Below are 22266 nucleotides of genomic sequence, written 5' to 3'. Positions count from 1 at the left end.
TTAATGTTATCATTTTCCATATTTTGTGGCACCATCTGTGCTTGAAAAATTCCTGCCATTGGCACCTGTTTCTGAACTGACATTTGCATTTGCTTGACTGGCATATTTTGCATCTGCATTTCTCCATGTTTTTGTGCATCATGTTTAAATGTATTTCTTTTCTTCCAATGCTCAAATCTGTTATAAAGATGGCAAAAGGACACATGTTCCAGCAGTACAACATCCATACCTGAATTTGCACAAACCAAAACACCTTTACTTCCATTCTGTGTTCTTTTAATCTATATCCAATCAACATCCTTTGCAGGCACTCTGCCCTTCAGGAAAGTAATCACTGCTATGTTTTTCTCCATAACAACAGAAAATGATGGTGCATTCATGCAAACCCTTTTCATGGTCTCTTCACCTGGCCTTTGCACAACTTTAGATTCAAACCACAATTCAGTCTGCTTGGCAATGTAAAAGAACATTTCCATATTAATGCACAACTCTTTTAAAATGTTAACAAATCCATCAACTTGTGGGTACCACAGCATAATTCTGTCTCTCAATTGTGGGAATGTGTTCAGAATTGCTGCAAGTTCACTTCTATTCTGTAGCATAGGAACATGCACTTCTCCCACCATTTCTCTCAATGAGTAAGCAAAAGCTTCTCCATCATTCTGCTTATTATTTTTCTCAACTACATCTGGTGGCTTCTTTTCCTTATCCAGTTTCCTTGCTAGATCTGGTGGTTTCTTTTTCTTCTCATGTTTTCTTGCCAACTTGTCTCCTAATTTCTCAAACCATTGCATTAAAAATATATTTTATGTCTGCAATGTGCAATTGCATTCCTGAAGAACACATTTTCTAATTTGCTTCATCATCCATGTGTACCCTAAAACTCTTCTGAAATGGAAAACTTTCTGAAACATCAGTTTCATATTTTTGAGCCAAATCTATCAGTCCATTGTGTGTAGTTAATGCACATGCAGCTGCTTCCTTACACTGGTTCACATTTTCCTTATTTCAACAGCAGGGACTGTTAATTTCTTCATATTCACATGTTGATTTTAAAACACTAAGCTGTCTCTCTTTTTCATGGTCTGTGTTAATATGTTCCCCTATGTTCTCTATCTTTTTAATCACTGCTGCTTCCTCTAAGCAGGTTTGAAAAACCCCATTTTCAAATTGATTTATTTTATCCTGGGCTGCAGATGTTGTAAATACCATTTTCCCCTCACCTTTCAGTGCTTGCAGTAATTTCTGTTCAATAATCTGTGACTTCTGAGTTTCTGAAATAAACCCTGCCATAATCACTCCTTCTGCAGCTCTATGAACCTTTTGAGTAGGGACCATGTTAATTAGGACAGTCATAATTTTTCTAGGCATTATCTGTGCATCTGCAGTTTGCAATTCATTTACTGAATCAGGCACATTTGAAGCAGTAACACCTGGAGGTATCACTGTCAGTGCTGAATCAACAGGTAATGGGTCAATATAAAATGTCTGCACAGTTCTCTCAATCTGTTTTTATCTCTGTACAACAGAAGCAGTAGCCACTGTAGTACTTACTGGTATACTATTTTCAGTATTTTTCATGGTAACCACATAATGTAGTGTTGTGTTTATATCTAGGACTCTAATCCAATATTCCCGATTTATGCCCTTGTGAGGTTATAATCAATATTATCCTGATAAAGGCATGAGAATCAGATCCATATTCAGTAATAGCCCATGCAGTCCAAAGCACAGCACAGCTACTCCCATCGACTCCTAGAAAGCACAACGCGTTCTTTAAACAAACCAAGCCTCCAGCAGCCCAGGAAATTCCCCCCGCTTTTGTTTTGATTTGAACAAGAACTCCTGAAGTCCGGCAAGAACTGTTAGTTCTTAGTGACGTCTTATGTCCAACCTTACGTCAAACCCGGCACCTTCCAGGTATAAAATACCAACAGTTGCCTTAAGCAAACACACAGTGGTTTGGAGCAGAGCGGACGCCTACTTGCCCGAGAGCCCAACTGATGCGAGAGCCCACGGAAGCCGCCCCTCCCGTTTGACGCACTGAGAGAGACGCTGTCTTTTTCTCCAGCCGAGAAAATCCAGCTCCGGTGTTTCCAGCCTACTCTTGCGGGTGGCTGGGATATCGAGTCCTGAGGAAAGAGATACCAGACCTCCCACATTCTAGTACCAGGGTACTGAGCTGACTAAACCCTTAAGAGAATTCTTGATGCAGATCCTTGGCAAAACTAATCTTAACAAACTTAACTTAAACTGCTACTTACTTACTCCTTCCCAAGTATTAGGCTTAGGTCAGGTACACCGGGGTAGGCGTAGTTAGAAGCACCAGTTGAGTACGTTAGTCAATGTTTTTATATATGTATATATTTTATCTATTTTAACTACTATATGGCTAAGAAACCATATCAATGCTTTTACAGTATTACTACTTTCTTCTTCACTTTCTGTCATTTTACTGACTGAAAGTGTTTTGTTGCAGATCAAGTTTCAAGGAAACAAAGATTAGATGCACAATATTTTTGGAACACTGTATCCTTCAACGTTGACTAAACCAAAAACTAATACATAGGATTCTCATCCTACTAAGTTCCGGCGGATATTAACCTTTCACCCACTCCAGACGTCTATTGGAGTTTTTATGGGAGAAAGGGGTCTGTGTGGAAAGCACAACTGAGTTACTCTAGTGTCTTGCGTTAGAATATCGCCTTACCAAACGTTGGGCGCCATGTAGTGTAGTTCCTATTTTCCCAATAGGCTCTGCGCATTGGAATAACATAAACAGCAGTGTAGACGTAGGACTGAGGTCATCTAGGTCTCTACTGACTATGTTAAACTTAATTCAGGTTTGCGCCAGCTAGCTCAGAGGTCACTAGAAACTTTCTTGAATGAATAGGGAGGGGTTAACTTCCCTGGCTCAGACAAGAAGGGATTCAGTTTCTGACAACCGCATAAACATGACAACTTTGCTCCCTCAGAATAAGAGTGTATCTTTAGAGTCGTGTGAAAACAATAGGCAGCTATTTCACTCAGTCAATCGTGCATGCTTAGTTCCACCAGAATGCAGAGAAATAGAGAGACGGGCGTTTTCAATAAAAGTGATGTTATTTATTGAGCATTCTTCCTTCTCATGCAAGAGAAATGAATTGCCACAATTGCAATACTCATTATAAAGTAAAGTGAGTACAGTAAAAGTAGACTACAGACACCTTAACTCCTGTTGTAAAACATTTGCAGTACAAAACTCACATAGTGCAGCACTAATGAATAACATTGTGCGCAAAAAATATAAAACGACATTAGACATCTCTAATGGATTCTTCTGTCAAAACATTGCACCTGAAAGCAGGTATTTGACCGCTTTCTCAATAATGGGGTCGCAAAAACAATTTTGCCGACTCCCACAGGGATTCAAGAATAGCCCAGGATTATTCTCAGCCAGAGTAAACAGAATTACTCCAAATATATGATGAAGAGGCATTATAATATGTCAATGACATCTATCTGACAAATGATGACCTGGATACTCACTTAAAAAGAGTGAACACCATAATACTTGGTTTCGCATCAGAGGGTTACAAATTCAACTTTAAAAAGTCCAGAATTGCCCATCAAACAGTCCTATTTTTAGGATATGAATTATCAAGTGAAGGCAAAAGCCTGGCAGACAATTTCTTAGAGAAATGTGCTGTACTCCAAGCACCTAAAACGCTGAAGAATTTACAATCAATACTAGGTTTCCTGAATTTCGGAAAAACATACATTCTAAATTATGCAGAGAGGGTTAAACCTCTCTATGAATTAATAAGACCTGATTTCAAACCAATCAATTGGACTCAAAAACACACAGAGATTTTGAGATCATTGCAAACAGACATGTTAACCAAAGCAAAATTGCAAACTCGCAACAACGTACGCAACCTTGTAATCCGAGTTATCCCAGGAAAATGCGGATTCACATACCTGACCTCTAATGAGGGAGAAACTGTACCTATAGCTTACAAATCACATTTGTACACTCAAGCTGAAATGAAATTCAGCTCTACAGAAAAAAGTCTGACAGCGGTTCAAACTACTGTAGCAAAAGAAAGAGCCCTAGCTGAAGGCAAGAGAATATCTGTTTTTACAGCGGAATCAGCCCTTGAAGAATTAACAAGTCCACGGAATCTGAATACAGTGGCATTAGATCCAAAATGGATACAATGGGAAAATTATTTTGCTACAGAAGACGTGAAATACTATTTTGACCCAAAACTGAAAAAACTAGATCATCTAGAATATGAAAAAGAATATCCTCTGCCAATCGAAATTCTGCCTCTCGAACAATATAAATGTGTGATCTACATGGACAGATTCGCACAACACTATGATGTAGATAAAAAATCCTACAATGCAGCGTGCGCGATTGTTAAAGGTCGCTGGCGCTCTGGTAAATTCAAACCGATGATTACCAAAACTGAATCACTCAGAAACTGTTCGGCTCAGCGAGCTGAAATAAGATCTTTAAAGATGGCGCTTGAAAATGCCGATCACGAATTCCCCACACTAAGGGGGTCATTAGGATCGCGGACGGACTTGAGTCCGTCCGCGACCCCAGAGCATGAGGGAACGTCCGCATGGGCTGCGGCGTTCCCTCTGTGCAGATTAGGATGTGACCGCCTGGGTGGCGGTCACATCCTCTATTTTAACATTGCGGCGGGTGGAGCTTCAAGCTGCACCCGCAGCAATGTTAAAAAAGCATGCACAGCATTTGCGTGCACAAAGCGGCAGGCACCGCGCAGTGCCTGCTGCATTGTGCACGCAAATGCAGGGGGGTACCATAGGTACCCCCCATGTGCACCCCCCTCGCCCCACTACACCTAGGGGGCCCGCAACGGGCCTCCGCAGGGCAGTTACACATGCTTTTCCACGGCGGAAAAGCCGCCGCGGAAAAGCATGTTCCCAAGCACATCCTAATCTGGCTGACGGTGTCTGAGAGACACCGTCACCATTTTAGTGCTTTTCCGCCGCGGTTGTAAGCCAGCCGCGGCGGAAAAGCTGCGGACCTAAACCATGACCCACCAGCCATCCTAATGTGGCGGTGGGTCCTGGTGGGTCCGCAGAGGATTTTCCGCATCCTCCGGGCCGGCGGTGGCTTCCGCCGGCCCGGAGGATGCGGAAAATCCTCCATCGTAATGACCCCCTAATAGTGTGTGATTCGTATTTTTGCGTCAAGTCATACAACAGGGACATGCAGACATTGAGTGAAAACGGTTACAAAGATGACACAGGTGTCACAATAAAGCATAAATCGCTTTGGGAACAAGTAGTTCTTTTGCAGAAAGAACTACAAAAGACTCACGTGATACACGCACTGAGTCATCAACGTGATGGCGTTCACGTTGCAGGGAATTCATTGGCTAACACAGCCACAGCGGCAGCGGTTCAACCGGCTTCCGTAGCCACAAAAAAGCGTTCAGAAAAGCACATAGATGGAGAAACCATGCTGGCGGTAAAAGCGTCATTAAAAGGCGATTTTGCAGCATTACCTCTCAACTATCCACTCAGTAATACATACATAATTGATGCAAACTCCGTTCCGTTTGCTCAAATCCCTGGAGTGGGGGACAGAGTAATTCCAAACACGAACCGGAGAATCTTTTTGCTACAAGAAGCACACATGGGATTGGGTCTGAGGCACCAAGAGATGCTGAAATCTCTGATGGAATTACAATCACAATACTGGTGGCCGGGAATGAGCGTAGATATCTACTATTTTGCAAAAAATTGCAAGGACTGCAACAGAGATCGCAGTTGTGAACCTGACCAGCCTGTAGCCCAGATACCACTATTAGATAGCATCAGGCTATCTATAGCGTAGAAATCCAGTCGGAGAAATGCGTCCCAGTAATATTTAAGACTTAAATTCACTTAAAAATGTAGACCCCAGCGCTCGGCTGACGCCCGAACTAAAAGATTTGCGAGTCTTTATCGGCACATACGCAATTGGCATGCTACATTCTGATCAGGGTCTTGCGTTTAGCTCTCGAGCTTACGAAGAGGCCATGAACAGCATGGGCATCGCATTGCGGTACTCTTCTCCCTTCCAATCTGAGGGAAATGCGGTTGTGGAAAGAAAAAACTGGAACATAAAGCAATCTATAACGGCGAGGGTATTAGGTTCAGGTGTTGGGTGGGTCAAACATTTAACAAGTGTCCAACGTAGTCTTAATAATCTGCCAAGAAATTCTCTAAAAGGTCTCACTCCATACGAACTATTGTTCGGAACTAGAATGCAAATTCAGGACCTTGATAGTCATTCTTCAGTGGTAGAAGAAAAATCCTTTGATATCAAAGATCGTTTGGCTGTTTTACAGGATTTAAATGAAACAAGGAAAAACCTGAGTAACATAAAGTTGAAACAACAGCAGACAGCCACTGAAGAAAAACCACCTGTCCCAGCAAGACCTGTCTGGATTCCAAAGATTGGGGATCTGGTCAGAGAGAAGATTGCGGTAAAGAAAGAATTTGGTCCTTCTTACAGAAAAGCAGTACCTGTCTTAGCCATCAACGGAACAAGATCAGTTGTACTACCGCCTCTTGCTGGTAAAAAGGAGAACAGAGTTGTATCCATCGAACTGGTAAAACCACAAACATGTGGCCAATAATAAGTAGTAGGCCAAGTGGACTCCCAAGAAATATCAGAATACCCAAATTTGCTACATTCGAAGAGGCTCATACTGAGAGACTAATCACATTTGAGAAACCTGCAGTGAATAACAAAGGACTATGCAATAATGCCATGGAACTTGTGCCTCTTGAAACCCAAATTTCAACAGTTTGTCAAGAAACACCAGTCTACAATGATGTAGCCTCTGAATATGCTGATGAAACAAAGAAAAATACAAAAGCAAATGAAAATCCGGAAATAATTCCAACAATTGACAGAACTGCATCTGGCTACTTCATCAACTTCGACGACTTCTCTGAAGATCCAAGTGAGCATGAAGGAACGCCTGCAACAAAAAGTTTCAAAGACAAAGTAATTGAACTTTTTCACCAACTAAAAGAAACAAATCTGATTTCACCATGGATTGAATTTTGGATTGTGTTAGGTGTACTTACTCTCCTGCTTTGGCTCATCATGGTTCTATGTTTGGGAAAATTCATTGATGGAAAATATAGTACAATGGACACAGCAAGTCAGAACATCAACTTGGTCCTAAAGCCTCACACATCCTCCCACGTCGAGAAAAGAGAACTGTCATCTGTGAACATCTCAGCCAATCCAATACCCGGTGGGGTAGCATGGGACAGAACTGATTATGACATTTTTGGCCCGGTTGAGCTCTTGAAATATCCACACCTGTTCAAGGTTTCATTAAGTGACTTTGTGACACCCAGTACCTTCTCTGATGATTGGGACTTTGAAAACATTAACAATATGTCAGATTTAGTAATGTCAGCAAAATTTACAGAACATGATTACTTACAGGGTTCATCGAACTATGAAGAGTTATACTGTTATAACCACTATGGTAATCACTATTTGCATAAAACTGCTCAGCCTAGAAATGTTTTATCTTATAACCAATGGGAAACTGTCCAACACCGCCAAAAGGCTGCTCAAAAACATTTTATGAGAAATTCCAGTACTTCTCAGGGTTTAACAACAGTGATCCAGAAACGTTTTATTTTAAAATGTCATTTAGGCCAGCAATGAAAACAATGTTGACAAATACTAAATTGATTTATTCTGAAAAATTTTATAACAAAATGTCTACATTAGGTTTCGAATTTTGGAAAAACACCATTGAAACAAAAACGATGTGGGGTACCGAAGATTGGCAAGTACAAGGTCTAGAAGCATTATTTAGGGCCTGCATGATCCCAGAACAAATGATATTTTTGAATGACACAATTCAACAAACTACTTGTCTTGGCCTAGCTAAGATAAAAGACTTAAATACACCGTCTATTCCGAAACCCATAACTGATAGTGACAGCACTACAGATGTGGAGATAGACGTATCCCATATTTTACACCAAAACAGAACACATCCTGATTGGAAAAAGTGGTTGATCTGGCCAACAGACACAAACAACTGTCAAGATAGATTCCTGAACAAAACACAGGGGGTTCAAAATGACTAGGCCAGAACCGAGATACTCCCAGAGACAACATCCAGGGATAGTTACAACATACAGTGTAGGGAAGCTATGCCTAGAGTGGCTAGAGAAATCCACACTGGCTGAAATTAAGCAACACTTGACTTTACTTAAAGACGGTGCTGACGTGCGTGATTTCATAATGGGACCACGCAAACAGCGTCAAAAACGTTTCATAGCGGCCGGTATATACGCTGCGTACAACGAAGCTTGGAAAGTAATGCAAATTGAAACAGCGGAGAAAATACGAGAAATTGATCGTATAAATTTGGAAAAATCACTTTCTGTAGTGGACAGTGGGTTAACGACTCTGTCCTCCAGAATATATTCATTGGACAGCATTGTGTCATCTGCCTTTGATATATTAGAACAGGACTTACTAATGTTACAACATGGTCAGTCTCAATTACGTTCTATTGTACAGCTTGGCTGGACGTTGCAAAATCTGCGTTCAGGCTATGTGCCATGGCGTCATTATTTTCTATCTTTAACCTTACTGATAAACACATCAGTTTGGCACAGAAAGGAGCAGATTATACGATTCTGAGCATTGAAAAACTTGAGAGATTACCATTGACAATGTCAGAGAGACCTCTCATTGAATGGATAGTACATGGAACAATCACAATTCCGATAACAACTTTCCAATTCAAATACTGTCAAGAGTATATACCAGCAGGCCAGTATGAAAGGTTGAGTAAAGAATACATCAGAACAACCTGGAATTTACCTTATACACATAGATGTTACAGTGAAAGGGAAAAGGAGGTATTCCTTAGTGGTAACAATTGTAAAAATTCACTAAGCGGTACACTTCTGTGTCAAGGTATTAATTTGCATGGAGCCTGCGAAGGGTTTTCAAATAACCTTTCATGTCACCTGCATGGCACGCCTGCAAAACGGATAGAGCCATTTTTTAGACCACTTTCTAACGGCAGTTACGTTTTAATAAGTGACCACAGCTGTTGTGGCATGCTGCTAGGAAAAGCCTATCTGACAACTGTAACTTCCAGGGCCGTTTGCTGTATGCAAGTATTGTATCCACACAGCAATCCAGATATGGGGGCTGCGTTATGGCCTTCATTGAATATCTCTTCTATTCGAATTGATACTTTAAGCAGAATGAAGTATATTCTTTTACAGACAACTGTGCCTTTAACGTCATCAAAAGAAATGTATGATCTGCAAGTGGCAAGGACATCGGCAGAGATACATTCCCTTTTATCGACAAATTGCCCCGTGCATTTCGTAGAAATCCTAAGCCAAATCTTAAACATGTCTGATACCAGTGGCATCGCACATGTATTTAAGATAATTTTTTCGGGACTGTTAACACCCTTTGAAACAGTTCTGGGCATATTCCCGAATTTTGTCCATTCTGACTTTGGCGGCCTACCCTTGATCTTGGGACTCATGGTAGGAATATTATTTTTGCTCCTTCTGCACCGATATGGCAAGCCAATCCACAGACAAGACTCAAGCAACGATGGAAGAAACGATCCTAGCAATACGATACAGAGACCGCATCACTAAAGTCCTCAGATTGGCCCGGCTAAGAGATCTAAGTACAACCTGGTTTCTTTCATTCAGACCGATCTGGCAAGATTGCATCATACCTGTGCTTCGATGTCTACTATGCGGAGAAGAATGCATGTTGGACGTCTGTCTTACACTACAATCAGCAGTACCAATGGATATCGATACTTTGCTAGGTCCTGTAACGACTCATGCATCGTGTTGTCCCCAGCGGCTACCGGTTCTGATGACGGCATTCGTTGAGACTTCACCACTGCAAGTAAGTGGCGGTGAGGTACGAGAGGAAAGCAGCACCAAACAGGTACAGCCTTCTGTGAGCATTGCTGATCCAAACATCAATGATAGCAATCACGCAGAGAACTGCACAGTTGCAGTATTTTCGAACTTGGTCGAACTTTCACCTGATGTGGTAGACCAATTTTTTGCGGGTCTGTCTGAAATAATGTTCTCTCCAGTCAACGAGAATAACCCTTAATAAAAACAGTGAGCACACAGCGTTCCCTGAACTCTGAATTCGGCCTTCAGTTTTGAAAAACAAAACTACAGAAAAATATTTGGAACTATTTTTTTTCCAGTGAAAGCGAAATTATTTTTGTTCATTCTCCAAAATATTTACCCCTTTTTGTCACATGATACTCTGCTTAAGGTAGAACTATTCTTAGAGAACAGAGCTTCTATTTTAGGATACTAGAGACAATATTTTACCTCAGCCTCTAGCACATATACAGCAATTTGTATAAATATGTGATGGAATGGTCTCGACCTTCTTTTCTGTATTCAGAGCCATTTCATGTGTAATTTTCACAAATTATTCAGCTGATATTTATATGCATTTAACTGAATGATGACACTGCTTGAAAAACGTACATTACCAACTCTCATTTTCGTGTATTTACCATATACCATTTCAAATGCGAAATATGTATTTTGGGGTGGGTTGGAAAACACACTTGCATCGTTATATGTTTACTATTGCTTAGTTTTTTAGGAATGATGGACATTAATCCGTGGAGTGGGTGTTGTGTTTATATCTAGGCCCCTAATTCAATATTCCCAATTTATGCCCTTGTGAGGTTATAATCAATAATATCCTGGTAAAGGCATAAGAATCAGATCCATATTCAGTAATAGCCCATGCAGTCCAAAGCACAGCACGGCTACTACCATCGACTCCTAGAAAGCACAACGCGTTCTTTAAACAAACCAAGCCTCCAGCAGCCCGGGAAATTCCCCCCTGCTTTTGTTTTGATTTGAACAAGAACTCCTGAAGTCCGGCAAGAACTGTTAGTTCTTAGTGACGTCTTATGTCCAACCTTACGTCAAACCCGGCACCTTCCAGGTATAAAATACCAACAGTTGCCTTTAGCAAACACACGGTGGTTTGGAGCAGAGCGGACGTCTACTTGCCCGAGAGCCCAGCTGATGCGAGAGCCCACGGAAGCTGCCCCTCCCGTTTGATGCACTGAGAGAGATGCTGTCTTTTTCTCCAGCCGAGAAAATCCAGCTTCGGTGTTTCCAGCCTACTCTTGCGGGTGGCTGGGATATCGAGTTCTGAGGAAAGAGATACCAGACCTCCCACATTCTATTACCAAGGTACGGAGCTGACTAAACCTTTAAGAGAATTCTTGATGCCGATCCTTGGCAAAACTAATCTTAACCAACTTAACTTAAACTGCTACTTACGTACTCCTTCCCAAGTATTAGGCTTAGGTCAGGCACACCGGGGTAGGCGTAGTTAGAAGCACCAGTTGAGTACGTTAGTCAATGTTTTTATATATGTATATATTTTATCTATTTTAAGTACTATATGGCTAAGAAACCATATCAATGCTTTTACAGTATTATTTCATAATACTACTTTTACTGTACGCACTTTACTTTATAATGAGTATTGCAATTGTGGCAATTCATCTCTCTTGCATGAGAAGGAAGACTGCTCAATAAATAACATCACTTTTATTGAAAACACCTGTCTCTCTATTTCTCTGCATTCTGGTGGAACTAAGCATGCACAATTGACTGAGTGAAATAGCTGCCTATTGTTTTCACACGACTCTAGAGATACACTCTTATTCTGAGGGAGCAAAGTTGTCATGTTTATGCGGTTGTCAGAAACTGAATCCCTTCTTGTCTGAGCCAGGGAAGTTAACCCCTCCCTATTCATTCAAGAAAGTTTCTAGTGACCTCTGAGCTAGCTGGCGCAAACCTGAATTAAGTTTAACATAGTCAGTAGAGACCTAGATGACCTCAGTCCTACGTCTACACTGCTGTTTATGTTATTCCAATGCGCAGAGCCTATTGGGAAAATAGGAACTACACTACAGTAGTGGACACTCAGTTAACAATGCATCCATTATTTCATCCCCTGAATCATTATTTCTTTGAAGCTTTTTATCAACATTAATTCTCTTCTCCTGCATTTGGTGCGTTACCTTTTTATCCTCACTTGCTTTCTCTCTTGCTGTCTTTTCCCATATGCTTAAGGCCTTAAATTGTGCAGCTTCAGATGGTGTCTTTATTTCACATAAAACTTCCCTTAATTTGTCAATATTTTGCAATTCAAAAGTACCATCTTTTGGACACCTCAAAGCACCCTCTTTTTCAGTAATCTTGCACCATTGGTGAACCCACATACATGAATTTTGTCCCAAATTGGTAGACATAAAATGCACAGGTGTTCCTTCAGGAGCATCACCAATAAAAAACTCATTTTTCACTTTACCTCCTAACAGCTTCTTTAAACCTTCAAACATTTTCATGTTTGCAATAGTTCAATGCAATTTCTTTTCTCCAAAGCTGTCAGTCTCAATTTCAGTCAGTTTTACTCCTACTACTGACCCCCTCAAAATCTTACTGAATATTTTCTGAGTTTTTCCTAATCAATAATTCTGTTAGTAACAACATAAAAACATTCACTACTCTGTCTGTTGTACTAAATAAAGGATAGATTTATTTTCACTGCGAGTAACACATTCTGCTTACTCTTCACTTTTTTTTTATTTCTTTTTTATTGAAAGTTCATAACAATATAATGTACACTATACACAGCAATATATATTAATATAAAAAAATAAATATACATGATGAAAATACGAGAGCAACTGATATAGCATAAAGCATTAAATACAATAGAGCAGAGATTAAAAGATTAATGGTCATGTCAAAGTCAGGTAGTTAGAAGACATTATGAGACCCCACACTTCGACAGCTTACTCTTCACAAAGTAAGAACTTCTGTTTACTCTTCAAACACTACAGGTAAATCCCTTCCGCTTACCTGTCACTCAAGCTCAGAAGAACCTCCTACTCCTCCAGTTTTACCCTTTCTAGGTCATGTAAGACCAAAGTTTCACCAGCGAATTTTTTTTGCTGTCAATCAAGCTCAGAAGAACCTGCTACTCCTTCAGTGTGACCCTTACTAGGTGATATTACACCAAAGTTTCACCAGCGAACTCTTTGCTATCAATCCCTCACACTTTTACACAGAAAATAGTCCCTAATTTAACACTGCCAGCACTACCTAGCTTCTCAGTGTTATTCCAACAGACGAGTAACCTCAGAGCAGTGTGGCTTTCTTTTATCACCCGCTATTCCTTCCCGGGATTCCACAGGTGTGCATACCTGCGTGTCCAGACAACATAGAACAAGACACTAACTTACTTAACATGAAGAGTTAAAACATGAAATCAATAATCAAAAAATTATGTTCTATGAAATTACCAATATAATCAATAACACCATCAATTCAAAATGAGCAAAATCTCACCAACAGTAAAAAAAACGTAATATTTTCAACACTTTAAAAATAATCCTAGCACATTGACAACATTTCACAACCCTATTGATACTCACACCACTCCAGCAATCACCTTCTTGCATCACCTTCTAGTACTGCTTTGCCAGTCTTCAGGTTCTGAGCATTCCAGTCTGGAATCAGGACTTGGACATTTATCTAACCTGGGCAATTATTTTACTTCCCTCTTAAGGTCAATGATCCATTAGTTGAATAGTTGATGGTGAAATCAATAATCATTAATCACCAAACTAATCAATAATAACCATCCTCTGCTACCAAAAACTGATGCAGCAGTAATTTCTCAATTCAAAACCCCCATGCTACCTCTATTTACAGCTGAAAAGGTATTGGGCCCTTGACACCATGTATTACCTTCAGGAGATTTTAAATAAACATGAACAGTCAAAATTGCAATTATTATTTAAGCCAATGAAGAGTTGTTGAATATTTTAAAGGGTTTTATTGTCTAGTCAAAAGTTAAGTTTTTCTCTTACCCTTTATTCATTAGTAAAATATCAATCAGGTTACAGAATTTGGAAAACAGGAAAAATAGCATTAATACAGAACATATTACAGTCTGCATATATAAGTATTACATGTAGAAAAGGAAATGTGGCGCAAAATATCAGCCAAAACTCTTAAAGAGTTTCTAGGAAAAATAGTCTTGCAAGGCTAATCAGTAATTAAATAGTTTGCAAAAATATCCCATTAAGAGAAACAAATGCATAAGACAAATACATCTTTTCAGACTTAATTATTAGTCAAAGCATAAACTTAAAGTTTAGCATCTAAATCTAAAAAAGCCTTTCTATCTGTTGCGGCTCTCTGCATCTCTACCACTCTGATGGGAGCTGCTTCTTGAAAGCACCCCCTCCTTCACCAGACCTTAAAGGAATGTGGCCTGGTGCCAAAAATATGACGTGCCAAAAATATGAGCAAGAAACCTCCCCTCTCTTCGGACGCAATCTCTCTCCCAAGGCTGTCGCAATCTTCCGCGACATTTCTCGTACCTAACCCATATGAAAGAATCAGAGCCTAAAGCCTAAAAGCCAAAGTGAGTTAAAGCCAAAATGAGCAAAAAGCCAACCACGCCTCCAAAGAGGTCATTATTTATACTCTAATTCTTGGCAGACTACACAAAAATGTTTCATCTTCACTAAAGCTTATACCTGATTGGTCAGGCACGATGGCATGAGGTCTCCTCATCCTGACTCATTGGAAATTCCTGACCATACCAGTTTTAACAAAAGAAGCATAAATGCTTAAATACATTTTATATGTTCAGCAACATTTGCTAGGAATTTTTTTTCTATCTTTTCCTCTTCCTTCCTTCCCCAGCGCAGGCTAGAAGGATACTTCAGCTAACTGGTACATTGGCACAATCACAAGAATGTACAGTTCACAGTGGCCTTGACTCCTACTTGTCATGAGGAAAGCTGGCAAAGTCTGCACATGCTCTCTTCTCTCTTAATGCAAGTCATAGCCCTGCTGGATTCACAGGCAGCCATGTTTTCTTAGGCCCCCAAAATAAAACAAACACAAAAGAATATTAATTTTATGTAAATCAGCCATTATGTTTCCCTCCATACTAATACCCTTGTATTATATCTACCTAGTCAAGCTATTAGTTTAAAGCAGCATTTATGATTGGTTATGTACAACATGCAAAATGTGCAATGTATAACATAGCATTTTTATACATTAGTGTAAATTTTAAAATCACACACAGTTAATACAGCGCACACAGTTAATACAGCGCACACAGCAACATGCTTTAATGTTTTAGATAGATTTTCATGCAAAAAAGCGTTTAGCCCCATGTGTAGTGTTTGGTGCATTTGTTAATTCACACACATTATAAAAAGAGGCGTTATAAACTAAACATGTTTATCCAAATATGCAACAAGCCAAAGTCTCTTAAGACAGAGATAGTGAATTTAGATTACAAGGATGAGCTGGGAAGAGAGAAACACATTCTATTAATCTTCAAAGCTAGAAAAGGCCACTTTTCTCTGCACTGCAAAAACACATGTTAATTCAGCACAAGCATTCAGACTGACTAGGCCTCCCTTTCATATTTTTCATGGGCCATGTGTTTTAACATGCACCAAAATATGTGTGTCAATTTTAAATGGTCTGTCTGAAGAACAAAAATAAAGCAATGCCTGACTCCAGATGGAATCTGCTCCATCACACCCTCCCGATCACGAGCTGCATTCTAATTGGCAGTCAACACTTCAAACCAGGAAGTGTTCGTAGCCATCTTGTGAGGCACAAGAAAACCGAAAAACAAAGGCGCAAAACAAGAAAAAGGGGCAGGGTAGAAACACCCTGACCCCCTATGCCTGCTCAGGGGGTCCCACAAGGATTTTCGCTGGGTGCAAGAATCCGACCGAGAAAATAAAAAAAAAGAATTGTGGGCTCCCGTGCTTCATTTAATTGAAGCCCCCGGGTGGGTCAGGTCCCTGGGGCAGTAAAAAACTGTATGGGGGTCCCCAATCCCCCCCCACTGCCCCAGGGACTGCCACCCTTGGGGCTTTGCAACAATATTTACGGGGGCACATGGCCCCCCGCAGCCCCGGGGACCGGCTCCCCCGGGGCTTTTATTCATCAATTAGCCAGGGCACATGGCCCCCGGTGCCCCGGGGACTGCCACCCCCGGGGCTTTTTAAAAAAAATAAAAACACCTGTGTGGGGGGCTCGCCCCCCCACACATGGCCCGGGGACCGCCACCTGCCTTCGGCACTAATATTTAAATGTGTGGGTCGATAACGGACTCCGGAGACCCGTGGACCACCCCCCTGGGCTTTGTCAATTTTGGGAGGGGGGACGCGCGGCCCCCTTCTGGAGCCAGTGATGGCCCTGGGGACCGCCACCCAACAGGGCCAGCTCCTGCAGTGTCCTAGGGTGCTCACCCCCGGGACACTACAGTTTGCTATGGCAGGGAGGGAGCCGTGCGGTTCCCGTCCTGTCATAGCAAACTCTGGTTTCATTTTTGGAAGAGAGAGCAGGGAAACCTGCTCTCTCTTCCAAAAACCAAAGTAGATTGCTTTTCCACACGGGGAGCTGCATTTTAGCAGCTCCCTGTGTGGAAAAGCAATGCCGGCTCCCGCAGGAGGCGGGGAGCCGGCGGGACCGTGGGGGAATTGGGAACCCCCTCACGGTCCGCAACTAAGTGGCCAGGGATGGGTCCCCGGGGCCAGAAGTGGCCAGGGAGGGGGGCCCCAGGGCCCCTCCCCCATAATAACATATTTTACATTTAAAAAATAAAATGCAAAGGCCGGCCCTGGGGGATGGGGTCCTGAGGAGGGGGGCCACGGAGCCCCCTCCAAATAATTAAAAAAATAAAAACACTGGCCATTAAGTGTTTCTTAGTGAATACATGGGTTAGTGAGTGGTTGGATTTACTACACGGTATGGTATAAGTGCATGCAAATGTACCCTTGCCCTAGTACTATGCAATTTCTAGTAAGGTCCAGAAAGGCTTACAGGGCTACCAACGATCCCTGAAGCAATTAATGAGAGCCCCTGTGTCAGTCAATTCAAGTAACAGGGATTTGCAAGGGGTTATCCTTATATTTCGGCTTAAAGGATCTGGTTGCCTACTTGAACCAGTGGTTGAATGCCATAAAATCTAAAAGTCTAAACCCGGTATTTGTAAAGCGCAAACTACTCACACCTAAGGGTCTCAAGGCACTGATGGCCATCGGGGAGATTAAATGAGCTATTGCCTAGAGTCACATGGTGCTGAGCTAATATGCTACTGGGGATCGAACTGTGAGCCCTGCACTCGGAGTCAGCCACCCTGGCCGCTGCACCACACCTCTTCCTTTTTGCACATTGAACACTTAGTTTAGCATCGAGCCACACCTCATTCATATTCTAGCCCTGGGTTTTCTTCTTAAAAATCAATGGACCCTGGTATTTCCGTTAAATTTGTTAAATAAAGCGAAACAACTACAACACCCAAGATGATATGGGCTGTTGAATGAATTCCCAAGGATAGTTTATCAAGTCACGGAAGGTGTAAGGATGTATGGGCGTTTAAACAAGCGTCACTTCTACCACTCAATTCACTCACAGACTTTGTCCTTCAAGTGAAATGGAGTCCGCTTATAATGCTACTTTCAGGAGACCCTTTTAGGCACTTAGACTAATCAGACAAGTCCTTACAAATCATTCTCCTTGGCCCTCTGGGGCAGTAAAGGCAGACAATAGAACTAGATAGATCAGGATGCCAAGTAAACAACTCTTTTCATTTGGTGTGGTCATTGCAAATGTGCAGCAAGGCAGGGTGTTTGGTCATTTTCATTTGTAAGACCCTGGCAAAAACATACAATAAACTAGTCACAAGAGGGTCTTTTCTAAACCGTAAGCATGGCTCTGTGGTCTGTGGATATCGTCAGTGTAAAAACAAGCAGTGTATCAGTCACCGTGCAAGACTGATAAATGGCTCATCGATGTTTAAAGCGAGCAAGTAGGAAGTTAATTCTAACTCCAAAGGAGATCAAGCCAGACCCCCTATTTCCAACCATGACTGTATGCATTATTGTTTAGGTCTCAAAAGGGATACGCATCATTGTCCTCAATGCCCAGCCATCCAGCTATCACTACCAGCTTGGTGGCAGGGCTAGTTTACACAGAGGTCCTCTATTCATGGCCTTTCTAACCAGTGAACTGGGTAATAATTTATAAGCTGGATTGCCAGCCATGATTCGCTTGCCAGCATTAAAGCAGCATTGTTTTCAAACTTTCATGGTAAGCATATTTCATGTCGTGCCTTATTGCATTTTGAAGTTAGCGACCTTATGTATTTTATGTTTAATCTTTCGATCATGCTAATGTTGTTGATGCAATACTTCGAGTTAGTTTAGTGGTCACTAGTGGCTCTGTGCAAATGAGTGGTATTCACAGGGGTTGACAGCAGCAGATAGAGGGAGTCAAGTCCATGTGTAAAGGACTCTCCTGCTTCTTGTGTCCTGCAGAGTTCCCAAATCCTACTCCTACCTACTTTGTTCCGTCCCTTATACCCCCACCATGCAGTATCATCTTCTCATTCTCCAATCCCTTCCTCCAACTTATATTTCTCTTCCTGCTTCCTCCTAATCAGAATCCCACTCACTTAACTACCTCGCCATTCTCCCCAGGATCTTCAGGCTCCGGCTCTTTGATGACGTAAATGTTTTTCTGTTTTCAGCAACTCCCAGAACAAGTGTACTTACACCCGCCCCTCAGTATCTTTGTGGTGGAGAAGAGAGCTTTTGGACGAACAGTCCTTGTTGGTACCACTGTCGTTCCAGATCTAATGAAATTCTCCCCAAAAGAGATGGATGAAGGAACTGATGAGCCGGATAGTGAAGCTAAATGTAAGTTTTGGGACTATTTATGTCAACAATCAGGAAATTAAATCCTCAAGATTAGCTCTTGTATGATACTTGTTGATCTTATTTGCTTGAAATATTATATATATATATATATTTTTTTTTTTCTTGTTTATATATTTATATGCTAATATATGCTAACAGTCCCCTTACGCCTAGAACCCATTTAATCCTGCAATCAATTGTTGATATTAGTTGCTTGAAATATATCTCTCTCAAAAGACACACAATTGATCGACAGAATGCAGAACAAATCAAAACATTCACCCCCAGTCAAGAGGATTATATCCATCATTATTTTGCTCTCCACGCCACCCCAGTTTAGACCCGGCCATATGCAAATCAGTCTTGACCCTGTGCCTCATGAGAACAGTCCAGCCTGAACTCCCAAGCAAGTCCTCCCTGGACAGAAAACAAGCATCCTAGGACCGGTTTCGGGGTTTCACCCCTCATCAGCCTGGATAGCTTTAATCCAGTGGCACAGTGAGCCTGGGACCCACGTTTGGGCATACCCGGCGCACTTAGGGCGAGAAAACATTTGTCACCCCGAGTGAAACCCAGACGTGGGTCCCGTGCCCTCCATGCCACTGGAGTCAGCCTATCATGGCTGATGAGTGGTGAAATCCCAAAACCAGTCCTAGTAGGCTTGTTTCCAGTCCAGGAAGGACGTGGCCTGGCAGTTTGGGCTGGACTGTTCCCATTGGGCGCAGGGTCAAGACTGATTTTCATATGGCTGGGTTCAAATGGGAATGGTATGAGGAGCAACAAAAAGATGGATTTAGGCCCAGATCTCTGTACTGGGGTGAATGTATGACATTGTTCTGAATTCTGTCCCTCAATTGTTCTTTTTGCATTTGTCACCCTGAGTGGGACGGGTATGCCCAGACGTGGGTCCCGTGCACTCCATGCCACTGGAGTCAAGCTGTCCTGGCTGATGAGGGGTGAAACCACGAAACCGGTCCTAGGATGCTTGTTTCCAGTCCAGGGAGGACCTGGTCTGAAAGTTCGGGCTGGACTGTTTTCATTGGGCACAGGGTCAAGACTGATTTGAATATGGCTGAGTTCCTACTGGAATGGCATGGGGAGCAAAAAAAAGAAAATAAAGATGGATTTAGGCCCAGATCTCTGTACTGGGGTGAATGTATGACATTGTACTACATTTTGTCCATCAATTGTTCTTTTTGCATTTGTCACCCGAGTGGGGCGGGTATGCCAGACGTGTTTCCCGTGCTCTCCATGCCACTGGAGTCAAGCTATCCTGGCTGATGAGGGGTGAAACCCCGAAACAGGTCCTAGGATCCTTGTTTGCAATCCAGGGAGGACCTGGCTTGGCAGTTCGGGCTGGACTATTCCCATTGGGGGCAGGGGTCAAAACTGATTTGCATATGGCCAGATCTAAACTGGGGTGGCATGGTGAGCAGAAGAATGATGGATTTAACCTAGATCTCTTAACTGGGGGGCGAATATTTTGATTTGTCTGCATACCGTCGATCAATTGTGTGCCTTTTGCTTTCTCGCCCTACATGCGCCGTGTATGCCCAGACATTGGTCCCGGGTTCACTGTGCCGCTGGATTAAAGCTATCCTGGCTGATGAGGGGTGAACCCCCAAAACAGGTCCTAGGATGCTTGTTTCCGTTCCAGGGAGGACCTGGCTTGCCAGTTCGGCTGGACTGTTCTATGAGGCACAGGGTCAGGACTGATTTGCATATGGCCAGGTCTAAACTGGGGTGGCATGGTGAGCAAAATAATGATACATTTAATTTAATCCAGATTTCTTGACTGGGGGTGAATGTTTTGATTTGTTCTGCATTCCGTCCATTAATTGTATGTCTTTTATTTAAAAAGCAGTCACAGACATGGTGGTCTGCTGACCCCAGCAGGCCACCATCCTTGGGAGAGCTAGCCATTCCTAGTGGGGTCGCAGAGAGCACCTGCCTCATGAATATTAATGAGGCAGGCAATTTGCGACCCCATTAGGAATCGCTAGCAGTGTCTAAAACACTGTTGTAAACTACATTTTGCGAGTCGCAAATTATGAGTCGCACAGCGACACAATTTGCGACTCGCAAATTGTAGGGGTCGTACTTCTGCCACTTCATGTGTTATAACACTAAAACCAAGGCAGATAGTACAGTTGACCACCGATGGACACAAAAAGAGGAGCTTGGGCGTTGTTGCTTTTACTTTAATGCCTCTTCGTCAGTAAGTGCAATTGTTGAGTTTTTTTTTTTTAAATTTGTTTTTATTGCAGAGTTAGAAACCACAGAATACAATTAGTCAACCAATCCACTCGTGACGTCCCCCCCGATCAACAGTAAAACGTACACCGTACACAGCCATTCAGCCCGCATCCCGGAGGCCGGGCGGCATAGTCCTCCACGTAGTAGGAAAACCTCACGGTGAGTGTCCCATAGGGACCATGGTCTAAAGATCGTTTTACGTATCTGCATTTTACCCCCCCACCCTCAACAATACTACCGTCAGCCATTCCACTTGCGCGGTCAATGCTACTACCCGCTCCCGAGCCCACCCCGAGCACTATAGAGCCCCCCATTCCCAGCCACTCCCCTTAGCTATCCCACTCTCCATGCATCTCCCCACTGGCCCTGCGTAACTCGAAGTCGCTCTCGCGGACAGCCAACCCCTAGGCTTCCAACCCATCCCGAACTCCCACTAAACAATCCCCCTATGTCCCCACCCCGGCAACTGCTAATGGTGTGCTTCTTCCTGATGTGTAGTATGGATCCCGCTACAGAATCAATGTGTCCACAGGCCCGAGTCACTCAGTCCTCATCTTCTACTAAAGAGTCACGCAAAGCTTGCACCACCAACTCCCACGCACACGCAGCATCCAAGGCCTTCTCATTGCCAAGCTTGACAGCCTGCTTCATCCGGAGCACACTCTCGCATTCAGACCACCGCAACAATTCATTCTTCCACCTCCGTGTGGACGGCCCGCCCTTGGACTTCCAATGCCATGATATTTCCCTTTGCGCCAGTATCAGGCCCAGATCAATAAATTTGCTCGTTACCTTGGTGTGTTTGGTGTGCGGGAACCAGAGCAACAAACACGCCGCCATATCGAAATCCACCTCCCTATCGGTCACCTCATTTAGAAGGTCCCCTACCTCCGCCCAATAGGCCTCCAAACGCGGGCAACCCCAGAACAAATGGTCCATGTCCGCTCCTGAAAACGAACACCGCGGGCACCGAGCGTCTTGCACCTGGAAATACCGCTGTATTTTTCCGGGGGTCAGGTAGGCCCTATGAAGCACATAGAAATGTACTTGTTGGAAGTGCGCGTTTCTCGTGCCTTTCCACGTGCGCCGTAAGATATGGCCCCACGCCGTGTCTGGGATGGGCCTGCCCACACTCGCTTCCCATTTGGCCTTAAGCCCCTGGAGCGGT

At 42.7% G+C, this 22266-nt stretch overlaps 1 protein-coding gene across 1 annotated transcript in view; it reads left to right on the top strand.

Annotated features, from left to right (window-relative positions):
- Nucleotides 1–22266, top strand: part of LOC147705871 (fer-1-like protein 4) — a 1142165-nt gene that overhangs the window by 807645 nt on the left and 312254 nt on the right. The window contains exon 29 of the mRNA XM_086932323.1: nt 18674–18842. Coding sequence (XP_086788449.1) covers nt 18674–18842 — 169 coding nt within the window. The remainder of the gene's footprint in view (nt 1–18673; nt 18843–22266) is intronic.

The sequence above is a fragment of the Lissotriton vulgaris genome, chromosome 7, assembly GCF_964263255.1.
Source record: "Lissotriton vulgaris chromosome 7, aLisVul1.2, whole genome shotgun sequence".
In the NCBI taxonomy this organism is placed as follows: domain Eukaryota; kingdom Metazoa; phylum Chordata; class Amphibia; order Caudata; family Salamandridae; genus Lissotriton; species Lissotriton vulgaris.
This window is presented reverse-complemented; position numbering and strand designations above follow the sequence as displayed.